This window comes from Enhydra lutris, unplaced genomic scaffold, assembly GCF_002288905.1.
Source record: "Enhydra lutris kenyoni isolate GAN:26980312 unplaced genomic scaffold, ASM228890v2 scaffoldscaffold44, whole genome shotgun sequence".
In the NCBI taxonomy this organism is placed as follows: Eukaryota; Metazoa; Chordata; class Mammalia; order Carnivora; family Mustelidae; genus Enhydra; species Enhydra lutris.
In genome coordinates this window covers 13,531,518-13,555,438 of record NW_019154128.1, presented here as the reverse complement: position 1 = coordinate 13,555,438, position 23,921 = coordinate 13,531,518, and the positions used below count along the sequence as shown (strand labels likewise).

Below are 23,921 nucleotides of genomic sequence, written 5' to 3'. Positions count from 1 at the left end.
CAAGGAGGCAGTTCCTGAGAGAGGGTGCTGGGACAGCCCACGGGCATAGGGTGGCAGGATTTGCTACGAGGATGATCAGGCCATAGTAGAAGAAGGCAATGGATCAAGAGGCAAAAAGCAAATTTGCTATTTATGCCCAATTTGGGCCACCTCCAGAGTCAGCCACATCTGTCAAGTAGGAAGAAGTCACCTGCCCTCTTGTGCCTAATTCCTCATCTACAAATACTGGTTTGGATTAGATTCCTATTTTGAAATAGGAAGTCAGGATGCTCCTCTTTGTCCCTTTCAGGGCCCCCAGTGGGTGAGGGCCATGCAGGTGGGTCCCCAGGCCCCCATCCCAGCTTGCACCTCGTGTGTCAGCCCTACTATCTTCAACATGTTGAACTTCCTCTTTTTTTTTTTTTTTAAGATTTTATTTATTTGACAGACAAAAATCACAAGTAGGCAGAGAGGCAGGCAGAGAGAGAGGGGGAAGCGGGCTCCCTGCTGAGCAGAGAGCCCGATGTGGAGCTCGATCCCAGGACCCTGAGATCATGACCTGAGCTGAAGGCAGAGGCTTAACCCTGAGCCACCCAGGCGCCCCTTGAACTTTCTCTTAAGCTTCTATTTGAAGAAAGGATTCCACGGGACTAGATGATCTCTAAATTCCCTTCCTGCTGTAAATTCTGTGGCTCAATGGTCCTCTTGGCACTGTTGAGAAGACAACAGGCAGGTGGTCTAAAATGCACATAAGCAGCATCTCTACTCCCCTCACCAGCTGCCCAGGCAGGGAACAGGGGCTTCCAAGGGACAGAGATCTGGTTGGTTACTGGGGAGCTTTTGCTTACCACCAGGAGGGGCTGGAAATTGTGTTGATCACTGGGAGGGGCTGCAAAGGTTTAATACACCCCTCAGTGTATCTAGTGTGCATGGAGACAGCAGTGTACTTACCAGTATAAGCCTGAGCTTACTGACTTCCTTTTAACTCTTGGATCAAATCCAAATTCCTCTGGCTGACATTTAAGGTCTGCCACAACTGGTCTCTTATCAAGTCTTGTACCGCTCTCCAAAACACAGCATGTCTCCTGCAGCCCTCTGCCCTCACAGGCACCCAATATATCCCAGGCATTCCCTTCACTGTGTCCTTGCACATGCTGTCCACAAGCCTGACACGCTCTTTTCCCACCACATTTGGTGTTTCCAAATCACACCAATGCCCCAGGACCCATCTCGAATATTTAACTCTCCAAGAAAGCAAAGCCTTCCCTGACTATTCCAGTCCACATTGTTCCCTGAGTTCTTGTACTTATTCTATGTACTACAGAATTACAGCTTCTTCATGGACGTCACCGTTGGTTGTTTCACATGGATAAGCTCTCTTTTCAACTAGACTAAACCATCACTAAGCTCTGACAATAGAGACTCCATGATAAATGCCTAAAGTGGTTCCCACGATGTTGAACGCTGTGCTAAGATTCCTTCCTTTGTACTTGGGCAATGAGACCTTCACAATTTATTTAGCAACACAGGCTTTCTATCAGTCTAAACTCAGTCATTCTCCAATCTAAGAAAATTAACCTTATCCAGTAATTCCATCTCGCCCAGCTTTTAAAGATGTTTCCCTCCTCCTAGAAGACTTCATTCGGCAGCCTGGCCCCACAAGCCAGCTCCTGTAACACACTCTGACCTCATTTCAGAATTGACCAGATTCTTGTTTACAGTTAATTAAATCCATACCTGTCTTATTTACGTGGTTTTTGAAACAGGGACCATATCATTCATCTCTCTATTCCCCACTGTGTCTACGACACTGCTTTGTACTATTTGTGAAACTGAACTGGCTCCAGTTCCTTGGGAATGGATCCATGTGTTGACTTATCCAAAAGATGGAACATGTTACATGCTAAAGGAAAAAAAATAAGCCACTATGTTAGTGTTTTACACAATTACGAAAATGTGTTGAGGACACTTAAAGCCTGTGGTCCTTTGCAAGCCGGGCAATGACAGCATTGCCCAAATCTTCCAACAGCAATACTTCCATAAGCCAACAGCTACAAGTGGGGCAAAACATTTCTGAGTCCTTTATCAAATTAATTGCCATTTCCAGGTTAGGTCTGCAGGTTTCTATATTTAAAAAGTAGAAAGCACCAGCAGTTGGCAGTGGAATTCTTGATGTGCAGTTGCATGAAAGGACTATTTTTACTTTTCACTGTAATATGAAGAAGCTTTGATCTTGGGCACCTTGCTCAAAGGCTCAGTTCCATATATCGATCTCTTGTGACTCCTTTTACCTGACTGGTTTCCATAAGCCCAGCCTGTCAACAAGAAATACCTCATATATTCTCAAGCTTCACTTCTTCTCAGACACCTTATTCCTTCAAGTCTTGACATAATTTTAAAAGGAATAGCTAATGAAGAAAATGTCTGGCACCCTGTCCATGGGTTTGGGTTGAAATGTGCTAACTTAATGGTTCTTTCTGTTTTTACAAAATACAAGCAGGATCTTATCCCGAGATATCTTGACCTTAAATTTTTCTGAGCAGCCTGAAAGAGAAGCGGACAAATGTCAACAAGCTTGAGTCTGAAAGACACCAACTTCGTTTCTCTCATCTTTCAAATATGCATGAGGCACAAGGAGACTTGAAGGAGGCCAAGTTGAAGGACTCACAGTGGTCCTAATGGGAATCTCTCTCCCCCATAAAATCTGGGGGTTGAAAGAAAAGCAATGTTGAAAAAGAGGGGATGCAAGGGGAATACCAGGGAAAACTTTTATATTAAAAAAAAAAAAAAAAAGAAGAAGAAAGAGAGTGTAGAAGAAACAAACCAAAAAAGCAAAAATCCAACCCCCAGCAATGCCTGGAAACTTGCTATGTAACTAACCATCCCTGTTCAGACTTGCCTCCCTTACAGTTTTGGCAGGGACCACAAATGATAGCCTTAAAATGCCACATGAGCATCAGAATATTTTAACAATCCTTCTTGACTGGATGCTTTTCTACAGGCATGGGAGTAAAACAGCAACCTGCAGCTGTGGCAAAGGGCTGAGGTCTCTCTTCATTTCAAGCAGTTGCGAAAGGAGGACCCTTCTCCCTTTAGGGAGGGGAGCGACCCAGGAGGCGTGTGGGGTTTGGGAAGGGTGAAGGAACGGTGGGAAAATGGAAAGAGACCTAAACCCCAGTGTTTCTGCCTGGGAGGTGCAAGCACTTGTGGGAATCAATCTGGTGGTTAGGACATAGATGCTGTCTTCAGCTGTGAAGCAAAACAGAGTCCCAAACCAGAACTTCTGCAGCTGGCCACAGATCCCCAGACCCCCGGGGTAGGACTGGGATCGTTGTACAAACGCCAGTCCCAGCTCTGCTCTAGAAACATATTTTCCTCACACATTTAAGTCCAAGGCCTTCAAGGAGCTTACCACTCTGCTTAGTTGGGCCTAGGAACTAAGAGAGAAAATAGGGAGAATGATGAGAGTACAGACAAGGCGGTGGACAGGGAAGGAGATGCACAAGTGGCTGGAGGCATGTACTGGAGAGATGGAGATGTGGACGAGGAGTCCACAGAAGAGAGAAAAGGGGGGTGTCAGGAGCACTGATGTAGAGTGGAGAGTGGAGAGATCATATAGCTGAAACTTTTTGCAAGCAAGAATCAACTTGAGGTAACAAATCATTAGGTCTGGTACAAAGGGTGGTCTTCAACAAACATTAGTGCCCTCCAACATTTCTTCTCCCCCTCAGGATGGTTTTACTCAAAAATTTATTGCCCGAGCTTGCTTTCCTTATAGCCTTGGGATGTGTTCTTGTATTCCTGAGAGCCTGTTTTTCTCACCAGAATATCAGGCTGTTATTTTCAAAATGATAATACTCTCTTCGTGTCAACAAGCACTGGTCCTACCCTCAGCACTGAGGCCACTGGGATGGCTGCCCGGGCAAGGAAGAGTGGGCTCCCCATAGAAAGTGCTGGGGCCATGCAGCCCCTCCACGCAGGGCAACCCAGGAGGGTGGGGAAAGAATTCCAGGCTGACACCTTTAGTGGTCTTAGCCCTTTCCTGTGTCCCCAAGCTCTAGCCTTTGAGAACGAGGGTGTGAAGGTGGGAGTATTTCAAAGGGGCGCAGTCCTGATGATCACAGTGACCCCTGGCCCTCCATAATATAATGTACTGTGTCCCGGAACCAGCAGCAGCAGAACTGCACGAGAACTCGTCAGAAATGCAGGATCTTGGGCACCAGCCCAGACCTACTGAATGAGAGTCTGCATGTTAAGGAGTTCCTGGGGTGATTCACATGCACATTAAGGTCTGAGGAGCACTGTTCTTGAAAATGCTTAACCTTTTGACATTCAAAAGCCTTGACATAAAAACACTGGACAGATGGAGGCAAGGGCAGGGGGGTGGGAGGGGCAGCAGAAGGAGCACCACAAGGAGCAGGGAACTAAGTCCATAGGATCTTACCTTTGCCCTGGTAGGCTGTGTGAAAACAAACAAATTCCCCAACTGCTCTGGGCAGCACTTTCCCATATACATGGGGATGGGAGTGGACTGCAAGCAACTTCAGGATTCCTTCTAGTTCTAAAGTGTGAGGTCCATGATTCCATTTGACAAGACTCTGTTTTGTTGCCCTCTCTACGCTGAGGTTTGGTTTTAATAGGTAGTTGCAGTATTTAATACAGCTTGGCTTACAGCAGGGCTAAGTATTTGTTGAAAGAAGTGATACATATACGAGTCTATTCTCTTCAAGCTACCCCTCAAAACCCAAAAACTAGCCATAAGCTTCCACGACAGTATACCACCCCAGAATACCAGTATAGGCACTTCTCAGGGCAATGGACGTAAGTTAAAATATCTTGCTAAGGCAGCTTTTAAGTAATCTATCTGGGAAATTCACTCATATATGAAACTACACAGTGGTGTGGCCCCTCATTCTGGCACATCTGTGGAATGAAAGTGTTAACAACTCCATCTCCTGGGTAGCAGGCTGGAGAGATGGTCATTCCATTTTTCTTGAATGAGTCTGTGGCCTCCGAAGAAAAGTCCAGGTGCCCTGTAACACGACTACTATTTCACTCAACACTCATCCTTCATCTTCTTTCTCAAGGCGATGGGAGACACAAGGATGCACAAAACCACATCGGTAGTTCTCCGTCTGACTGCATTTTAGAATCTCCTGGAGAGTTTTAAAACTACCAGTACTTGGGTCACGCTCTCAACCAAAAAAATAAAAAATTCTGGAGGTGGAACCTGGCATCAAGTTTTAAGACTTCTCCAGATGATTCTAATATGCAGCCATCAGCATGAGGAACTACTGCCTGGAGTAAAAACTCACCATCAGCCAATCTGGACACTTCATAAATGCCAATACCCAGAGTCACAAACTCCAGAACTCTTTCCATCTTGTGAAAGTACAACTCTAGGCCCATTCACCACTATCTCCTCATTCCCTTTCCCCTAGCCCCTGTCAACCACCATTCTATTTTCTGTCTCCATGAATGTGACCACCGTCGGTATCTTACAGAAGTGGAATCATACAGTATTTGTCTTTCTGTGACTGGCTTCTCGCACTTAGCATGATGTCCTCAAAGTCCATCCATGTTGCAGCCTGTATCAGGATTTCCTTCCTTGTAAAGGCTGAATAATACGTTGTCCATATACACTGCATTGTTGATCCCTTCATCCATCAATGGACACTTAGGTTACTTCTTCCTTTTGGCTGTTGTGTATACTGCTGCTGTGATCACGGGTATACAAATATCTCTTCAAGACTCTGCTTTCAATTCATTTGGGTCTATACCCAGAAGTAGAACTGCTAGGTCATATGGTAATGCTATATTTAATTTTTTGAGGAAATGCCATACTATTTTCCATAGTGGCTATACCATAAAGATTAAAAAAATAATAATAATAATAGCAGGGGCGCCTGGGTGGCTCAGTGGGTTAAAGCCTCTGCCTTTGGCACAGGTCATGATCTCAGGGTCCTGGGATCGAGCCCCACATCGGGCTCTCTGCTCAGCGAGGAGCCTGCTTCCCTTTCTCTGCCTGCCTCTCTGCCTACTTGTGATCTCTGTCAAATAAATAAATCTTTAAAAAATAATAATAGCAAATACTTTCATGATACTGTTATGTGAAAAAAGTTAAGCTCTAACTTATATATACAGACAAGCCACAACTATGTTAAAAAAAAGAAAAAGGCCCAGGAGCAAAGATGAAGTACGTATACATAGAAAACTGTGAACTAACAATAGTCGCTTCCACTGGATGTTGGTAAGAGCAGACTGACAGTCTCTTCTTTTCCAAATTTCATACTTGCCTAACCTTCTATGATAAGCATACGCTACACTGATGACCAAGAAAAAAAAAGTGAAAAAACATTTCGTAGGGCACATTTTTCCTCCCAGTCATCATGTCATCCATTGCACTGAGCCTGACAGTTCAGTGAGTTCACCACATTTGTATGAAGGGAAACACACACACACACTACCTCTTCCTTTTATAACCAAATTGATTTCTGAAAAATTTTAAGCCCAATATAGTAATAATTCCAACTCTCGATCAAAATAATAAGTCCTTTCTCCTCTTAGGCCTCTCTGACAGGGCTTTCAGAAAATCCTTCCTATTTAGGCAGGGCCTGTGGTCCAGCTGGGGCCGCCGAGCTGGGGCCGTCTGTTAGCCTCCCCAGGGCGCTGCTGAGCGCCCTCCAGGGGTGCCCGCGGCCAGCCTCTCCAGGCCCGCCAGCCACCCCTATGTGCACTCTGCTTGTGGCCTGGGTCGGCTTCCCTTTCCTTCAGTAGTTGGGGAACGGTGCTCACACCGTGAGAGAGACACTGACCTGGATGGAGAAGGGAGGCCTGGAGGCAAAAGGGGAAGGAACGTGAAGGATTAATGAGCTGACTTCCATAAAGCTTTGACATCTTGGAATGAAAAGCGGCCTGTAAGAGCAGAAGCCCAGGCCTCTACTCAGGCCATGTTGCCAGCTGGCCGTTCATCACCAAAAATTCCCCACAACTCCATGGCTATTGCTTAACCACCTCATATAAATCCCAATTAATCTTGCAAAGTCAAAACATAAATATATGACAAAAGTCTTTATTTTATGTGCCTTCAATTTCAGGGTCAAAATTTACAAAACCGAATTGGTTATCCAGTGGCTCCAATGAACTTTTTTTTTTTTTTAAACTTTCTTTGGGAATAAAAAGACAAATAAGTGACACCCTCACTAATGTGTATGTACTTAGTGGACTGAAGGAACTCAGGCTAATAAATAAACTGTAGAAGAAAAAAGGTGTCGGTGCTAAAATTTAAACTAGCTTTCCTTTTTTTTTTTTGGCAGTAACATTAATGTTTCATAGCTTATACTCAAAAGATACAGAAAAGCCTTAGTAGGCACAAAGGAACATTTATTCGTCTTTCATATGTAAATTGCTAGGGACATAAAGAGCCTCTTGAGCAGGGGAACTGGGAATACTCCACATTGCAATGTCTTTCATGGGAAAGGCAGGTGATAATGTGAAATGGTGGTCGGCTTCGAGAAGGGCCCATCAGGACCCAGAATGGGCTCCTGTGAGCATGGAGGTTGTTAGTGCACACACTCACCTCCCAGGGCAACGACCTCAAAGGACCTCAGGGACAAGGCAGGCATGTCTCACAGGACAGGCTGAAATTTCGTCATTTACGTTCAGTGTTCTCCTTTCCTGTTCAGGAACCTCAAGGTTATCATGTTAATGATGTGGATAATACAGAAAAACTGATACACGGCTTTGGAAGGGATGGTGCTCTGCCAGTGTGTTTTCCTCCCAAACTTTATTTCAGGCTCTGAACACATCCTGATTAACACAGTAAAAGTGCGTGGGAAGCAAGAGGAAGCCTGGTGTTAGGAACCACCTACAGACCACCCACAAAGTATAAAGTTCACACTTGGATCATAAAGAGTGGACTGTACTGGAAACATAAAAGTGGCTTTCCTGGACTCTGGGCAAGGAAGGTGGAAACGCAGTGAATTGCGGTGATTCATGCTTTTGTTTTCTAGGGCTGAAAAAATCATGGAGAAAAATAAGAGAAGGTGTGTGTGTGTGTTGGGGGTGGGGTAGTGATGATGCTGAAAGCCTCACAGGAAAATTGCAATAGGGACTAGAGGGAAAGTTAAAAGAGGACAGGAGGACCCCTCCAGCTGAAGAGGAGGCTGATGGTAGCTTGGTCATCCATTTTCAGGCACTGACCCCACAGCATGAAGGTCCATTCAGAGGGCTGGCCTGTGACACCATCTCCCCCTTTCCGTCCAACAAGAAGGGATGGGCTCAAGAAGCCAGTAGAGGTTGAATTTCTATGAAACCCATGAAGGGGCAGCAGGCTAAGAGGGCAGAAATGCCCATATAGCACTTGCAGAACAGGAAATTTAGGATTCTGTCTTGGGGCGGGCCTGGCTAGAAGCAGAGATTTCATTCGACAGCATGGTTCCTAGAGAGCCCTGACTTCCTAATCCCTACACACAACAGCTAGGGGGACCTGGCTGGCTACTGATAAACAGATGAGAGCACAAATGTGATCACAGTTCCCTATTCTCCCAAGAAAGGCAGCCTAGGGGAGTTACCTGAAAGCCACCCAGAAGGCAATGATACTAGGCTCAGTCAGAGAAGCAGTTTATGGCCAGTCAACTCCTGCTCTCTGCATGAGAGAGAGAAAACACAGACTGGTCTAAAAACGAGAGTTAACCATCACTTTACTGGCATTTCACACATGAATCTCCTCATCAGTATCTCTGTCCAGAGCTATCGGCGCTTAGACAAGACGTGGAGACTCACAACAACCACACACCGAGAAATCCTTCAATGGCTCCCTTTCACCAAGAGGTTTCCTTGAGGAGCTTTCACTGTGTGGCCTCCGTGGATTTCCGCAGCCTCGTGTACCTTCTACAAGGTTCCAGAGAGCTGACTTGTTTACCGCTCTCCATACTTGCCATGCCATGTCACACAGCCACATCTTTGCCGCTGACATTACCAGAGCCCAGAATGCCTTCCCTGCCCTGGCCACTTGCCGAAATGCTGCTCATCTCTGGAAGGCCCTTTGCTGCCCCTCCTCTGGGCTACTCCTGGGCTCACCACACACATTTTTTATTTCCCTTGCCATATGCGATGAAAATTATTTATCTACACATCTTTCTCACCTCCTGGATTTGAGTTCCTTGAAACCAGAGCTAGTTTTTCTCTCTCTTTGCATCCCTTCCATCTCCTAACACAAAGGCCAGTGTGTAGTTGGTGTTGGACAAGACTTTGCTGGATTACAGTGACTTGTGGGCCTATACTGCCCATTTCCTGCCTTCGCATATAAGGTGGGGAACCAACAAAAGTGAGCGAAGGGACATTTTTTGAAAAACAAAAAGGCTGGTACGTTAGACAATCAATACATTGATTTCTAATCGAATGCAAGATACTCTGGCTTGGAATGTGGTGGCCCGTGGGCCTCTTGTGCTGGAATGTACAGAGGACGTACTGGGGGGCCCTTGCAGTAACAATGTGCAACCAGTATCAGAGTCTTGCAACATGGGTTTGACCATATTGTTACAAAGAGGACTCCCTGTGTTTTGAATGAGAGATTCTTTTTATTCCCTCTTTCACATAGTAAATGGCCTAAGTTCTAGAATAAATGAAGAACGGTGAGAATGAAAAAACAAATGTCTCCACCCTCCTTTGCCGCGATTATTCAAGCTATTCTCCTGCCTACCTAGAAAGGGGGCAACTTGTACGTCTTTTACTTGTTCATGATCTACTGGTCTCTCTGTGCCTATTCAAGTCCTACCCCAATCTCTAATCTATGAATTGCCGTGGCACCTAAGAGTTTGCACCACATGATTGAGTCAATTACTGCCTTTTACCGCCATGATATTTGACACAGGGCTGGGCACATGGCAGGTATTAATAAAAACAAGCTGATCGGTGGACTGATAAAAGGCCATATTACAAGTCCCCCAGCCATACAGCCGTTTCAGAAAAATTGTCAAGAAAATATTTTTCTTTCGTTCCCACAACCCAAAGTTCTAAAAAGAAAAATACTCCAATAAATTTAGAAAACTCATGCCAATGACTTTTTAAAACTCCCACAACTAGAAACAGCCATTCTCCAATGTATTCCTAACCCCTGATAACTCCTTGTTCATGTGGGGTTTTAACATACCTCTTGGCCAGCCAGAGTTTGGCTCTGGTGCAGACAGCAACGTCAGCCAGCTCCTGCTGAAAGTCTGTATTCAGTCTGTACTTGGAGTCTGTGCAGGCTTGTAACAAATGAAAAACCTAAACCAAAAAGGAGAAAAAAGCAACATCCTGCTGTGAAAATATATTTTTCCTAAATGTTCAGTTCCTCCCTGTTAGGTTTCCTCAAAATATTCCCCTCAAAGGAAATAGACACCTGCAGAATGGGGCTCTGGTCTCCACACAGGAAGCAAGCTGGTTTGGGAGGACATAGCAAGTGGCAGGAAACCTAGGCCCTCTGTCCCTACCTCTGCTCTGGGTCCCCCTGTGCAATTCCAAACAAGGGTGACAACTCAGTGACCACACACTCATTTGATACAAGAGCTTATTAGTTCCAACAGCCTATCAAGTGATTTTAGCAAAGAAAGGCAAACACCTTACTCTCTGTGACCCGTCTAACATGAAAAAAATGTACCTTGTCAAGTCAAAGTCTCACTGCAGAGGAAAAATCAACAGTCTCACAGTCCAGACTGGTTTGTGGGTTGAGTTTATCAGAACAGTCTTGGCCAAAGAAGCAGGCCACGACGATGCTTGCCTTTGCAAACACAGATGGTGATGTCTATAAACGATCTTGATTTTTTCCCGCAGTTTTTCACCGAGACACGGAGTGGAAGTAGCAAAACAGACACAAGCTACTCTCACTCTGACATGACATGATGTATGAGAACTGGGCAGAGAAGGACACATCCTCTAGTTGCCCCCACTTAGAACGAAGGCCACAGATTCAGCAGACACATGACCGTGTGTGTATTTGTGTGCACGGCTCATGTAAGCATGTCGTGGTTCACACTCAGTGATGACACCAACAACACTCTGTGAGGAGTCCAAAGCTGCAGCAGAGAGAGAGGACTAAGGCACAGACAAGTTCCTCTGACCTTAGCCAGTGCCAAGGAGTGTGAGGACGCATGTCAGAGAGCTCCTTGGTCTCATCTCAATCAAGCGGAATCAGTGGGTGGAGCAAAGCCAGTACGCATAAACACACTGAGAACTCGCAAAGTCCATTTTAATAATCAGTTTGCTTCCCTTCCCTATTGTAACCTTCACCGGAGCTACAGGTGACTCTTTCAAAGCAACGAGATTTAGCTTTTTCTTCTCTTCCTCTCCAGCCAATGAGGAGTCTAAGCGAGAGTTAAATAGGGAAGCGAATAATGAGAAGAAGCAAGAGGCCAAGACAAAAGAGATCCAGAATCATCAGAGACTGAACAGGAATGAGCTAGCAGTTTTCCCGGATCGGGCATCTGCAGTCACCAACAACAAATTGTGTAGAGAATTTAAAAAAAAAAAATTGTGATTACTTTACTATATGTAAGTACTATTTTTTTTTTTTTTTTGGTCTAAACAGACCTAATTGTGTAGGAGAATGCACACAAGTCCCAATGTGGAGACTGAAAACGCTTTCTCTAATAATGGATCTGTTATTTCAGAGGCAACAGATCAAGTATCACTACTTCACCACACCCCCACAGGGACCCAAACCGCCCGTCGTGAAGTCTGGAGAAATGGGTCTGGCTGGGGCTTCTGTTCTTCTGTGGTGACTGCCAGAGTGAAAAAAACAGCTCCTTCTGCTCGAATCCCCGCTATCCTGACAGAGCTGGCAAAGTCACTGGGCCTCGCTTTACTTTCCTCCACAGCTGCACGAAACCAACCACCGGGGCTTTTCATGGTGTCACAGAATCATAATTAATCAGCAGACACCAGCAAAATACATGACCGTGGAATTTACTTGTAAAGAAACCTGTGAGATTTTCGAATGCCTCTCATTTAGAAGCAATCGCCTCAAAAATAACTCCTGATGGATGTTTAAACTTAGTCCTATATTTGCTCACCTTCCTTGGCAAAAACAAGGCTGTTTTTGAAACGCTTGGTAGCTCTGGTTTATGAAAATCAGCCTCCAGGTCCATCAATTCTGTCACCTTGGGCACAACCCAGACAACAATTGTGATCCTGGTTATTCACCAGGAACAGAGAGCGATCTATTTACACAGGACAACTGCAGAGGGAGGTACACTTACGAGAACCACGGTGGAAGGAAGCATGGAGGAGAGACAGAGCAAGGAAGTGAAAGACAGGGTCACAGAAGTCAAGGGAAAAGTGGGCAGGGAAGGGGAGGAAGGGGAGAAGACGGGGTGGGGGAGGAAAGAAAAGTTTTGTAGGCCTATGTGTGGAACAAGTTATTGTGTTTGAGATCATTTTTTTTTCTTCAAGAAAATTAATGACTATATTTGAATACATGGCTACCTTCCCCTGACATTTAGAGGGTCTGTTTTAATTTGTCCAAGAAAAATGAGGCCATCCTTTGGTGTGAAGTCCAGATATGGGGCCAGGCCTCTGGAACTATGGTCCAAGGTCAGGTCCAGTAGCCCCAGGCAGCTCCCAGGAAGGGTTATTTGCCCATCAGTCGGAAAAGACTGCGGGGGCAAGGCAATTCCTCCTGCTTTCCCCCTTCTCCGAAAGTTCTGGTCCAGGAGAACCCCTGGGCTAGGAGTGTGGACTAGGCGAAGCCTGGGATAACTTGCAATACAGGACCACACTGAACCAAAGAGAGATACCGAAACTGTGCGACCAACTGAATGCATATAAGAGCTCTGAGAAGGGAAGTGTCATTTTAGGTCTCCCAAATTCGCAATATGATTCAAATATTCAGTCCACAGATATTTACTAAAGAACTACCAGGCACGGTCCTAGGAGCGGTGGCACAGGACACACGAGCACCTGTTCCCTGCAGCTTACATTCTAGTCACGGGTAAGTGGAAAATCCATAGCTTTCCCACCCCTGCCTGGTCTCGATGTACGACCTTCGTGGTGGCATCACCATCCCCATCCTCTTCTGCTTGACCTCCCCCTTGACCAAGCCCAGCACACAGCAGGAATGCAACGAGCATCTGCTGAATTGATGTCGCGCTGCGGTGCCTCTTCGTATACCAACGCTGCCTGTAGGACACATGCCCTTGGGTTTGGTGAGCTCCTATAACCCCGAGTAAGGAGTGGAGACACAGGGGAACACCACTGCACTCCTTGCTGCAGCAGGGAGAGCAGGGAGGCTAGGTCAGTAGTGGAAATGCAGTCCTACAGGGTGGGCAGCAGGGGGCACAGGCTTGGGAGTCAGGTAGACATGGTGTAGAACCAGTTACTAGCTATGGGGCTTGGGGCAACTTATTTAACCTCTGCTTCCTCGGTAAACAGTATATAACAGTCTCTGTTATAGGGCTATAGAGAGATTTAAAGGAATATATGGTACTTGGCACCCATTAGGCACCTGATAAAAATGTTAGTTCTCTTCCTTTTTCTGTCTGCCCCTTCCCTTCTAGCCCCCATTCCAAAAATAAACATTCAGAGAAGACTTTGCAGAAAAAGTCATATTCCTATTTGGCCCTTAAACAAATCTGGTCAGAATCCGGGGAAGACCACGCAAGCAGAGAGGAAACTGAATTATAAAAAAAAATGTTAAAGGGTATTAAAATATCAGTATTGCCAACAAAAACAACAAACCTTAATGTAAATTGTGGACTTTAGTTAATAATGATGGGTCAATACTGGTTCGTTGATTGTAACAAACATACCCTTCTAATGCAAGATATTAAAAACAGGAGAAAACTAGGGAGGAAAGGAGTATGTGGGAACTCTCTGCTCAGTCTTTCTGTAAATCCCTAAATTGTTCTTAAAACATCCTATGAATGGAAAGAAAATATTAGGACTGCTCAGGGACAGCAAGTAGTTGTGTATGGTGAGAGCAAAGCCAAGTGTGTGCAAGGCGGTAGGAGACAAAGCTGCAAAGAGGGTTCAGGTTGGAATGAAGATCTAAAAAGTACCACCAAGACCTCTGTTCTGCAGGCGGCACAGGCCTCTTTAGAGACAGTGCTCACATAATCAGATCTGTAATTTGGAAAGGAAAGGCCAGGACATTGTGGAGGCTGGAAAAGAAGGAGCAGGATGACCAAGATCGCTATCAGTCTAGACTACAGGTGGTCAGGGTCAAAGCCAGAGGCTGAAAGCCAAGGATGGCAGTGGGCCCAAAGTGGCTGCAGACGTTTTCTTCAACCTTCACAGTATTATTTTTAACCTGCCACTTACGAATTGGGAGATTTCACACCAAAATCATCCTGATTTCCAACTTCTTCTGAAAAATTGGAAGACCTGGGGACCGCAGGCCCATGCTCCTACACGGTAACAGGCACCTGTGGGGGCGGGTTCACGGCCATGCCAGAACTGCCTGTTACTCATGGGACTAAGGTGGAGTATCAGTGTCATTTATCACCGCTTTCTTGCCTTTTTTTTTTTTTTTTTTAACTTTTGGAGAATCAAGAAAGAGGAAAGTTAAGTATTTATTGAACCCAAATCTCTATCAAAACTTTAAAAACAAAGGATTGGACCAAGAGGGCTGTGTGTTTATGACAGTCCCCCTCATTCACTCATCTGCTTGGTGCTGATAGGACTCTGATTTTGTGAAAGCCCCAATCTAGATGGTAAGAGGAATGGAATGGAGAGGAAAAGGATACACTTGAGAGACATTTTAGAAGCTGGAGAAGCTCGGGGTGCCTGGGTGGCTCAGTGGGTTAAGCCTCTGCCTTTGGCTCAGGTCATGATCTCAGGGTCCTGGGATTGAGCCCGGCGTTGGGCTCTCTGCTGAGTGGGGAGACTGTATTCCCCCTCCCCCTCTGCCTACTTGTGATCTCTCTCTCTGTCAAATAAATAAATAAATAAATCATTTAAAAAAAAAAAAAAAGAAGAAGCTGGAGAAGCAGGATTTGGCAACTTGGCATTTAGATGTGGAGTTGAAGGTCAGAAAAGAGCCTCTTAGCTCAGGCAGCCAGTGATGGAAAGTCATCGTCCAAGACAGGGACCACAAGGGAACATGTAGGTTTGGGAATGAGGGAAGGGGACCTCAGGAGTTTGGTTAGGAACATCCGTGTGATGACTGCTCTAGTCAGTGGTAATTTATCTCGCACAGCAAGAAATCTTTCGAGAGTGAAAAGAAGCTCTATGAATGAACACCATGGGATGGGACGAAGCAAGGCAGAGGGGTGCCTCTGGCTCTGCAGGCCCTTGGAGAAAGACTAGAGTGGACTTAGGGGTGTCTTCGGCAAAAGCAGCAGCAGAAAGCTTTGCTGACCTACCAGGCACACACCAGCAGCCCTGCCCACGACTGTTACGGGCAGCGGGACCGCGAGGGGTGCCCTCAGGAGCGGAGGCCGGGCAGCAGAGGGGAGTGGGCTAGCGTTCTTGCCCGAGATGCAAGCCCTGATGAGTCTCTGGAGGACCGAAGGAAAATCTAGAGAACCTGGAAGCAGTTCCTCCTTGCCCCACTCCCCGCCCCACTCCAACCACAGAGAGAATCGGGGCAGCCCCCGAGCACCTGTGTAAAGCACAGGGGCCATTTGGGCAACTCTGAATCTTAAAAGCGACTTTGCAAGAGCAAATATAATGCTCTTTGAATAAATGCCACAGGCCTGAAAAGAGTCATGAGGCAGATCCCTGAAAAAACTTGCACCGCACCAGTAAAATATGTCTGGTTTACGCTGCTAGACTAAAATAGTGACCTGTGTTAGACAAGATCAAGATGATATATGGCTGTTTGGGAATGCAACGCTGAGATGGGTTTTCCTCTTCACCAAGCATGGCTTCCAGGCAATTTTCCCCCTTAAAAAATCAACAGCAGCTGAGCTCCAGAAACAGCAGGATCCAGCAATAACAGGCCCAGGTTAGGCAGGCTGTGAAAAAGGACAACTCCAAAGAGAAAAGAGGTGTTCATTTCAGAGGTCAGATACAAATCAGCTTCTGTGTACCGTAATCATTAACAATCCCAAACTCTGAGGATCAACGAATCTATCCACTTTCTGCAGCTGTATTTTTCTAAAAACATATCCTCTTTTTCTTTGGCAGCATGCAGACTTCGGGAGAACGCTTTTGCCCCTATTACACTCAGCCGAGTATAAAATTTCTGGATCTGCCATTTTTGCCTAGGCTTCTCTCTGCGCTGCTCCAACCCCCACAGCTAAGTCAGAGCCACATTTTTCCAACCCCAGTGTTTACACAGGATTTTATTTCGGCTGGTAAAACATCTGTATTTTTTCAGGGACTTAAATAAATGATCTATGCCGGGAATGTACAGTATAGGGTGATGTCAGGCCCCCTTTTTCTCTCGACTCACTGGGCAGAACAGGCAAACATTGTTTCAGCCTGTAGCTGGGAATGTGAATATTTATCCTGTCGACTTAATTCATACAAACAGAACGAAAGGCAGGCAGGCAGAAGTATTTTATGGCTTTAAGTCAGGCTGAAAGTGGGGGAGGGTGTGAGAAGGGGGATGACAGAGGGAGGAATCTCAACTTTCTAATTCACAGAAACACGCTTAATCATATAAATGCAGAGAAAGAGATACAGCAAAAATTATTTTAAAGGTGGACTGCATTAGTATGTGTTTATAGGTGGTGTGTCGGGGGGTAGGAGATGGGAAAGTGAGAGACAGAAGTTTTCTAACTTATATTTCCTTCCTAATCATTACACTAAGGGTTAGGATTTAACTGTTTTCTGCTTCAGGCCCATTAATCTTATCCCCATCCAGACCACAGGCTTCTCAGGGCATCCCTCTTAGCCTCTGACTTCCACCCAGCAGGCAATGGTGCTCGTTGGGTAAATGTATCTGCCTATGTCATCTATACAGACAGCTCGGCATCTTTTTCTTTTTCTTTTTTTTTTTATCAACAGCCCCATAGACAGGAGGCATGACCCTAGGACACTTGAGCTACTCAACCTGGTCATCCCTACAAGAAAGGGCTTGGTGGGCATGTGCCGCCCACAGTTACCCACCAATGCTAGAGGACAGGCTGGGAAGCATTTCAAGTGGTTGCGCCTCCAAACCTCAACTTGTTCATCAGATGAGAACACATCCTTTGGAAGGTCTTGCTAAGTTCCCAAAAGGTGACACTTTGGCTGTGTTGTGCTGTTGCTGCCAGGAAAAGGGTGCTAATTCTGAAGTGTGATTACTTCCTAGCTGACACTGGCTCGGGGAAGAGAATCGCAGTAAACAGGCCCCTGAATCTCTTTAAGGACTAAAATGTATACAAACACGAAGTGTGTAGGGGCCTGAAAAGTCACTTTGTGTGTCAATGCTTTCCCTCCTTTCTATTAACACTCCCCTGTTCTAGTTCAAGAACCAAAGATCCTATGCCTAGAAGACGAAAACAACTCATTGGTCCCTACCTCCAAAGCTTATTTTACACATGGCTGCAGAGAAACTTCCTTAAAGCCCTGATTGTATCACTCCCAAGTTCAAAATCCTTCAACGACTTCCAACCGCCTAAAGAATTTGCTAGGCAATGAAATCTTGACCTACCTTTCTGGTTTTTACCTCCTTCTTCCTCCACTTCACATACCTATTTTATGGCTAAATGGGACAATTTCCCATTCCTGACAACTTACAAATGCTTTTCTGTCCAGGATGCTCCTTCTGTTTCTCCTACCACCACCCTCCCCAACTCTACCTATTGAAATTCCTTTCCTACTGTAAAGGCTCAGCGAACTCCACCCCCTCCATAAAACCCTCCTCAGCTTTCATCAACTGCCGTCTCCCTCCCCGCCACCAACACATACTCTTTTCTTACTCAGTGCCCAACAGCTCATGTCATTTGATTAAAAAAAAAAGTTTTTTTTAAATCTTGTCATCATGGTTCTAATCTACAATTTCCTTTCCTGAAGTATAGCTCTTTGAAGGCAAGGACTATGTCCTGTTCTTTATAGTCCCTGGGGCCCCAAGGATATGTAGCTTTGTCTGGCGGAGAGAGGGGCTCTGTGAATGGAGCATTTATTGATTTGGAATTGTTCCATGCCTCCTTGCCAGGGGTGGCAGGATCAGAGCCTATGTTCACAGCAGCAGCCAGGGTACTAAATGTGACCTCTCTACACGGGCCCCAAGCAAAGGCACTGGGAGAAGTACACAGTATTAATAAGAGAGTGAGTATTCGTTTGTCTTAGATTATCTCTAGCATGGTGCTCCAAATTTTACAATGCAATTAGGAGTCCCCTCACCCAGAAGAAGCATCAAGGGCCCCAAGCTACTGGGTAAGAGTGAGGTTTAGAAAGCGATGTCAAAGGTATTCAGTGATAACTCAACATCCCAACAAAAGCTTGCATGTCAAGCATTAATTTATTAGGGCACCTGGCTGGCTAAGTCAGTGGAGCATGCGACTGTTGATCTTAGGATTGTGAGTCTGAGCCCCACACTGGGTGCAGAGATTGCTTAAAAATAAAATCTTTAAAGAAAAACAAACAATTTACTAAACATGGATATAATATCTGCTCTAATCAAAGAGTTACTAACTTTGGAACACAGATACCTTTCTGTAAAGCTACATATAAAGTGTTTGTTTTTTTTTTAAGATTTTATTTATTTATTTGACAGACAGAGATCACAAGTAGGCAGAGAGAGAGGGGGAAGCAGGCTCCCTGCTGAGCAGAGAGCCCAATGTGTGGCTTGATCCCAGGACCCTGAGATCATGACCTGAGCTGAAGGCAGAGGCTTAACCCACTGAGCCACCCAGGCACCCCAAAGCTACATATAAAATGTTTTAAATGACAAATTATTTATTTGTAAAATAAACCCCAGTTTAACTTATTTAGCAGAAGCTTTATTATACTTGCCAATTTATCTTTTCTATCTATCTGGATCTTCAACTATTGAGCTTCCTTAAAGACAATACTGAGATCAATAAGCATCTCTTTGAGGTACGAAAACTTATTAATGAAAAATAACATGGATAATTTGTTCACTCAAGACAGTTAACTTTAGCAATACAGGAGGAAGGAAGCTGGTAGTGGAATAAATGAAACAATATTAGTTATAAATCAATACAGGAGATTCATTATATTATTCTGTCTACATCTGTGTATATTCAAATTTTTCCATAATAAAAGTTTTAGAAAAAGGCTTTAGGAGAGAAGGAGGGAAAGAGAAAAGAAAACAGCTACAGGACATAGAGATGCAATAAGTTTAAAAAGCTTATAATCCAGTATAGGAAGTAAGTTATGTACATAAATAAATAAAATGCATAAAATCCAAGATAGAACACTAAGCACTGTAAGGGAGAGGATTGAGGGTCCAGAAATAAATTTGCAGAAATAAATTCAGAGAATGGTAAAAGTGACATTTAAACAGCAGTTAAGAAATGGACTTATTAAAAAGGAGTTTAAGACAACCAACTGGGGGAACCCTCTTACACTGTTGGTGGTAATGCAAGCTGGTGCAGCCACTTTAGAAAACAATATGGAGGTTCCTCAAAAAGTTAAAAATAGAGCTATCCTATGATCCAGCAACTGCACTACTGGGTATTTACCCCAAAGACACAGATGTAATGAAAAGAAGGGGCACATGCACCCCAATGTTCATAGCAGCAATGTCCACAATAGCCCAAATGTGGAAAAAGCTGAGATGCCCTTCAACAGATAAATGGATAAAGAAGATGTGGTGCATATAGATAATGGAATATTACTCAGCCATAAGAAAGGATGACTACTCAACTTTTGCATCAGCATGGATGGAACTACTTATTCTAAGTGAAATAAGTAGAGAAAGTCAATTATCATATGGTTTCACTTATTTGTGGAACATAAGGAATAGCATGGAGTACATCAGAAGAAGGAAAGGAAAAATGAAGGGGGACAGAAATCAGAGGGGGAGACGAACCATGAGACTATGGACTCTGGGAAACAAAGGGAGGGTTTGTTTGAGAGGAGAGGGGTGGGGGGATGGGTTAGCCTGGTGATGGGTACTAAGGAGCACACATATTGCATGGAGCACTGGGTATTATATGCAAACAATGAATCATGGAACACTACATCAAAAACAAATGATGTGGGGAGCCTGGGTGGCTCAGCGGGTTAAGCCTCTGCCTTCGGCTCAGGTCATGACCTCAGGGTCCTGGGATCGAGCCCTGCATCAGGCTCCTGCTTGGCAGGGAGCCTGCTTCCCCCTCTATCTCTGCCTACTTGTGATCTCTGTTAAATAAATAAATAAAATCTTTAATAAAAAAAAAAAAACTAATGATGTACTGTATGGTGACCAACATTAAAAAAAAAAAAAAAAAAAGGTGGCAAACTGAGAAAAAAAAGACAACTAACTAGTTCTTATGGAAATAATACAGCTGGATCCTTACCCAAAGCCTTGCACTGAAATAAATTCTGGATGGAGGAGCTAATCAAACATAAAAAAAGAAAAGAAAAGAAAAGAAACTATAAAAGTGCTAGAAGAAAACAAGAAAATATTGTATAATCATAAGTTAAAAATGGGCTTTCTAAGAATGAAAGAAAGTCACACACACACACAAAAGACGTATAATGTCAACATAACAACTGAAATCTTTTGTATACCAAAAATTACTAGAAATTTTTGAAAGTGAAAAACAACGGGTAAAACATTTGCTAATTCCTTTAAGGAATAAACCTCTTCCAAATCAGTAACAAAAATGAAAGTAATGGAATGAAATATGATGGCATTACAAGCTTTCTCCATTCATATCACCCTTACACCTCAATAATTTTTTCATGGTGCCTCTAGGCCAAAAGAAATACCTCATAGTTCCACTTATTAAGTAGTAAGATCCAAACAACCTAATAAATATTTATGCCATAACAACTTAGAAACTCTTTGAAAAAATAATACACATACGTCGAAAGAAAAAATACTCTGATTTCATTCTTTAATAACCACAATTACTTACTAATGATATGTGTGTGGCTGTTGGGTACTTCACAACTTCCCAACCCTTGGAATCACTGGACTCCACCACCCATATTCCTGGTCCACACTGATTTTCCCATGGTACTTGCTTTCTACCACAGCAACTCTCAAATACTCAACTTTACAAAGATGTATGGCATCATCAAAAGGAGTGCAGTGTGAGCTAATGTTGATAACTGTAAATTATTTCAAGCCAGTAGTTCACACAGTTTCTCACAGATGGCAAGTGTCACTGGGCTGCTCACAAAAATTTAAAATATCCCACAGCACTTTGGCACCCACTTTGGGAACTGCAAATATTTAGCAAGGAATATAAATAAGCAATTCACAGATGAAATACAAATAGCCAATAAACACATGAAGAAATGTTTAATTTCATTAATTGTTAAGGAAATGCAATTAAAATAATAATTTTTTAAGGGTAGGACCTAATTAATTACCGGGTAAAACAACAGACACTTTCATTCATCATTGGTGGGAGTATAAATCATCACACTCTTTTTGGGGGGTAATCACCAGGGCCATTTTGTTGCACATATAAGGTATTCTGTATCAATGGTAACCCCCAGAGCTGGACAAAGCAGCAACTTGGAAGTCTGGTGGTTTCTATCAAAATGGAAAATAGGTACTTTCCCAGTCTTACAATCCCCACTTTTAGGAATTTAGTTCACAGAAACACTCAGGGGTATGGGCAAAGATACAGATGCCCAAGAACGATCTTCAGCAGCACTGACTGGAACCGGAAAATTTAGAAACAGCAAGTACAGGACCAGTTGAAAAAATTATGGGGTATTTCTTTAAGTATCCCATCATATATGGTGAAGAGAGAGAGAGGCATTAAAAGTAAGTTACAAATTTATTTGGACTGACATGAAATTATCTCTAAGACATACTGATAAGTGAAAAAGCAAGCTGCAAACATTGCATGATCCTATCTTTATTGATGTCAAATTGTTAACAGTGGGGGTAGAATTTTTATATTCAATATCACATATTTCTAGAATTTGGAAGATGTTACAGTAAGAATGCATTACTTTTTTCTGACTTTTCATTTTGGAGTAATTAGAGCCTTGCAACAATTGCAAAAATAGTAGAGTTGGTGTGCCTTTCACTCGGCTTCCCCCAACTGTGACATCTTAGATGACTGTAGTATTGTCTCAAAGCCAGAACACTGACATTGGCACTGCTGTTCACAAGACCATACCTTATTCAGTTTCTGCCAGTTTTGACATGTACTCATGTGTGTGGCTGTTGGGGGGGGCAGTTTCACCCCATGCACACATTTGTGTAACCAATACCACAACTAAGATACAGGACTGTTCTAGCACCACAAAGGAAGAATGCATTATTTTTGGAGTCAGAAACAGTATAACAATACTCTTTTTGTCATGTATCCCTCAACTCCATACTCAATATGAAAATTCACCCGCTACATTACTGGGGCAGGTGGCTGTGTAGCATTTCTCACCAAGAGACAGAAATCAAAGAAAAGGAACTTTTCAAAGCATGAGAGAGAAGACGTTAGGACCTTCCCAAGGCTATTCCTGCTCTCCCAGGGCTTTTCAGATCTGTGCCCAATGTGGGTGGAAGAGCAGCTCACATTGAGGAGAGACCCACTGAGGGTAGAGAAGGCTGGCCACATCGGTTGGGGGTGACAATGGGGGTGGAGTTTGGGGGGCAATAGCATTCCTGAGAGTTCTCTCTCTAGGGCTGGCTCCCTGGCAAGAGCAAAGGAAATACAAAGTATTCTATTAATTTGCATTTCCCAGATTTTAGAGCTGTAAAATTTGCCTTATAAAAAGAGCCAACCCTTGGGGCGCCTGGGTGGCTCAGTGGGTTAAAGCCTCTGCTTTTGGCTCGGGTCATGATCCCAGGGTCCTGGGCTCGAGCCCCGCATCGGGCTCTCTACTCAGCAGGGAGCCTGCTTCCTCCTCTCTCTCTCTGCCTACCTCAAATAAATAAATAAAGTCTTTAAAAAAAAAAAAAAAAAAAGAGCCAACCCACAGAAAAAAGGCCTTTTGCATGCTCTCAGGCTGCGAATGCACATTACTCTGAGCTGCCCAGTGAGGGGGTTTGGGGCAGAAGGCCTTGGGAGCCTGGGCCTGGGTGAGAGCCAGCCTTGGGAGTCTGCTGGCTTCTAGCACACTATGGTAACAGAGACTCCTCTTTATGAAAAATGAAGATGGAAAAAAATTTTTTTGAGTCTTTGGTTGCAGCTTATTTCAAAGGTCATCAAAGTAAACAAAAGGAAAAGACTGTGAATCTTTATAAGTCAGAAAGTGACAACTGTTTATAAAGCAACTGTTTATATTTTCACTTGGAGGAAGGAGAAAAAGGATTCCTCTAAGCCCCTAGGAATGGAGATTCGGGTGGCTCCCCCCACCCCGTTTGTTTGTTCATTTGCCACTCAACACCTCCCGCAGTGAGCACAGGAACATCTGCCCTGTCCATTTTATGCAGAATTATGAAAGTCTCCTTGGGGGGCTGGGTGGCTTAGTGGGTTAAGCCTCTGCCTTCGGCTCAGGTCATGATCTCGGGGTCCTGGGATCAAGCCCTGCATCGGGCTCTCTGCTCAGCGGGGAGCCTGCTTCCCCCCCCTCTGTCTGCCTCTCTGCCCACTTGTGATTTCTCTCTCTGTCAAATAAATAAATAAAATCTTTTAAAAAAAAAGTCTCCTTTTTTTTCTCAAGACACTCCAGGTAGTGTCTTGAGAAGCAAAAACCTCTGTCACCCATGTTGATAACTGCCTCCCACCAACCCGCGGAGTATATGTAATGCCCAAAGCCATACACACGGGTTGCAGTAAGGTCTCTCCAAATCTGGAGCCCAGTTTCCTATGAGGGCACCTTTCTTCAGGAAGGTTGATTCCATGAGTCTAATGGGAGCAAAGGGTCAGTGAAACCAATCCTTACGAACTTCCTCTAACCCCTGAGAAAAGCAAAAATACTCCTAGCTTGGGAGTTTTCCTGACAATGAACTCTGG

At 44.2% G+C, this 23,921-nt stretch overlaps 1 protein-coding gene across 4 annotated transcripts in view; it reads right to left on the bottom strand.

Moving 5' to 3' along the window:
• Positions 1-23,921, bottom strand: part of LOC111155863 (THADA, armadillo repeat containing) — a 328,485-nt gene that overhangs the window by 94,468 nt on the left and 210,096 nt on the right. For all 4 annotated transcript variants that reach the window (XM_022516299.1, XM_022516297.1, XM_022516298.1 and 1 more), the window contains one exon: positions 10,133-10,248. In XM_022516299.1, coding sequence (XP_022372007.1) covers positions 10,133-10,248 — 116 coding nt within the window. The remainder of the gene's footprint in view (positions 1-10,132; positions 10,249-23,921) is intronic.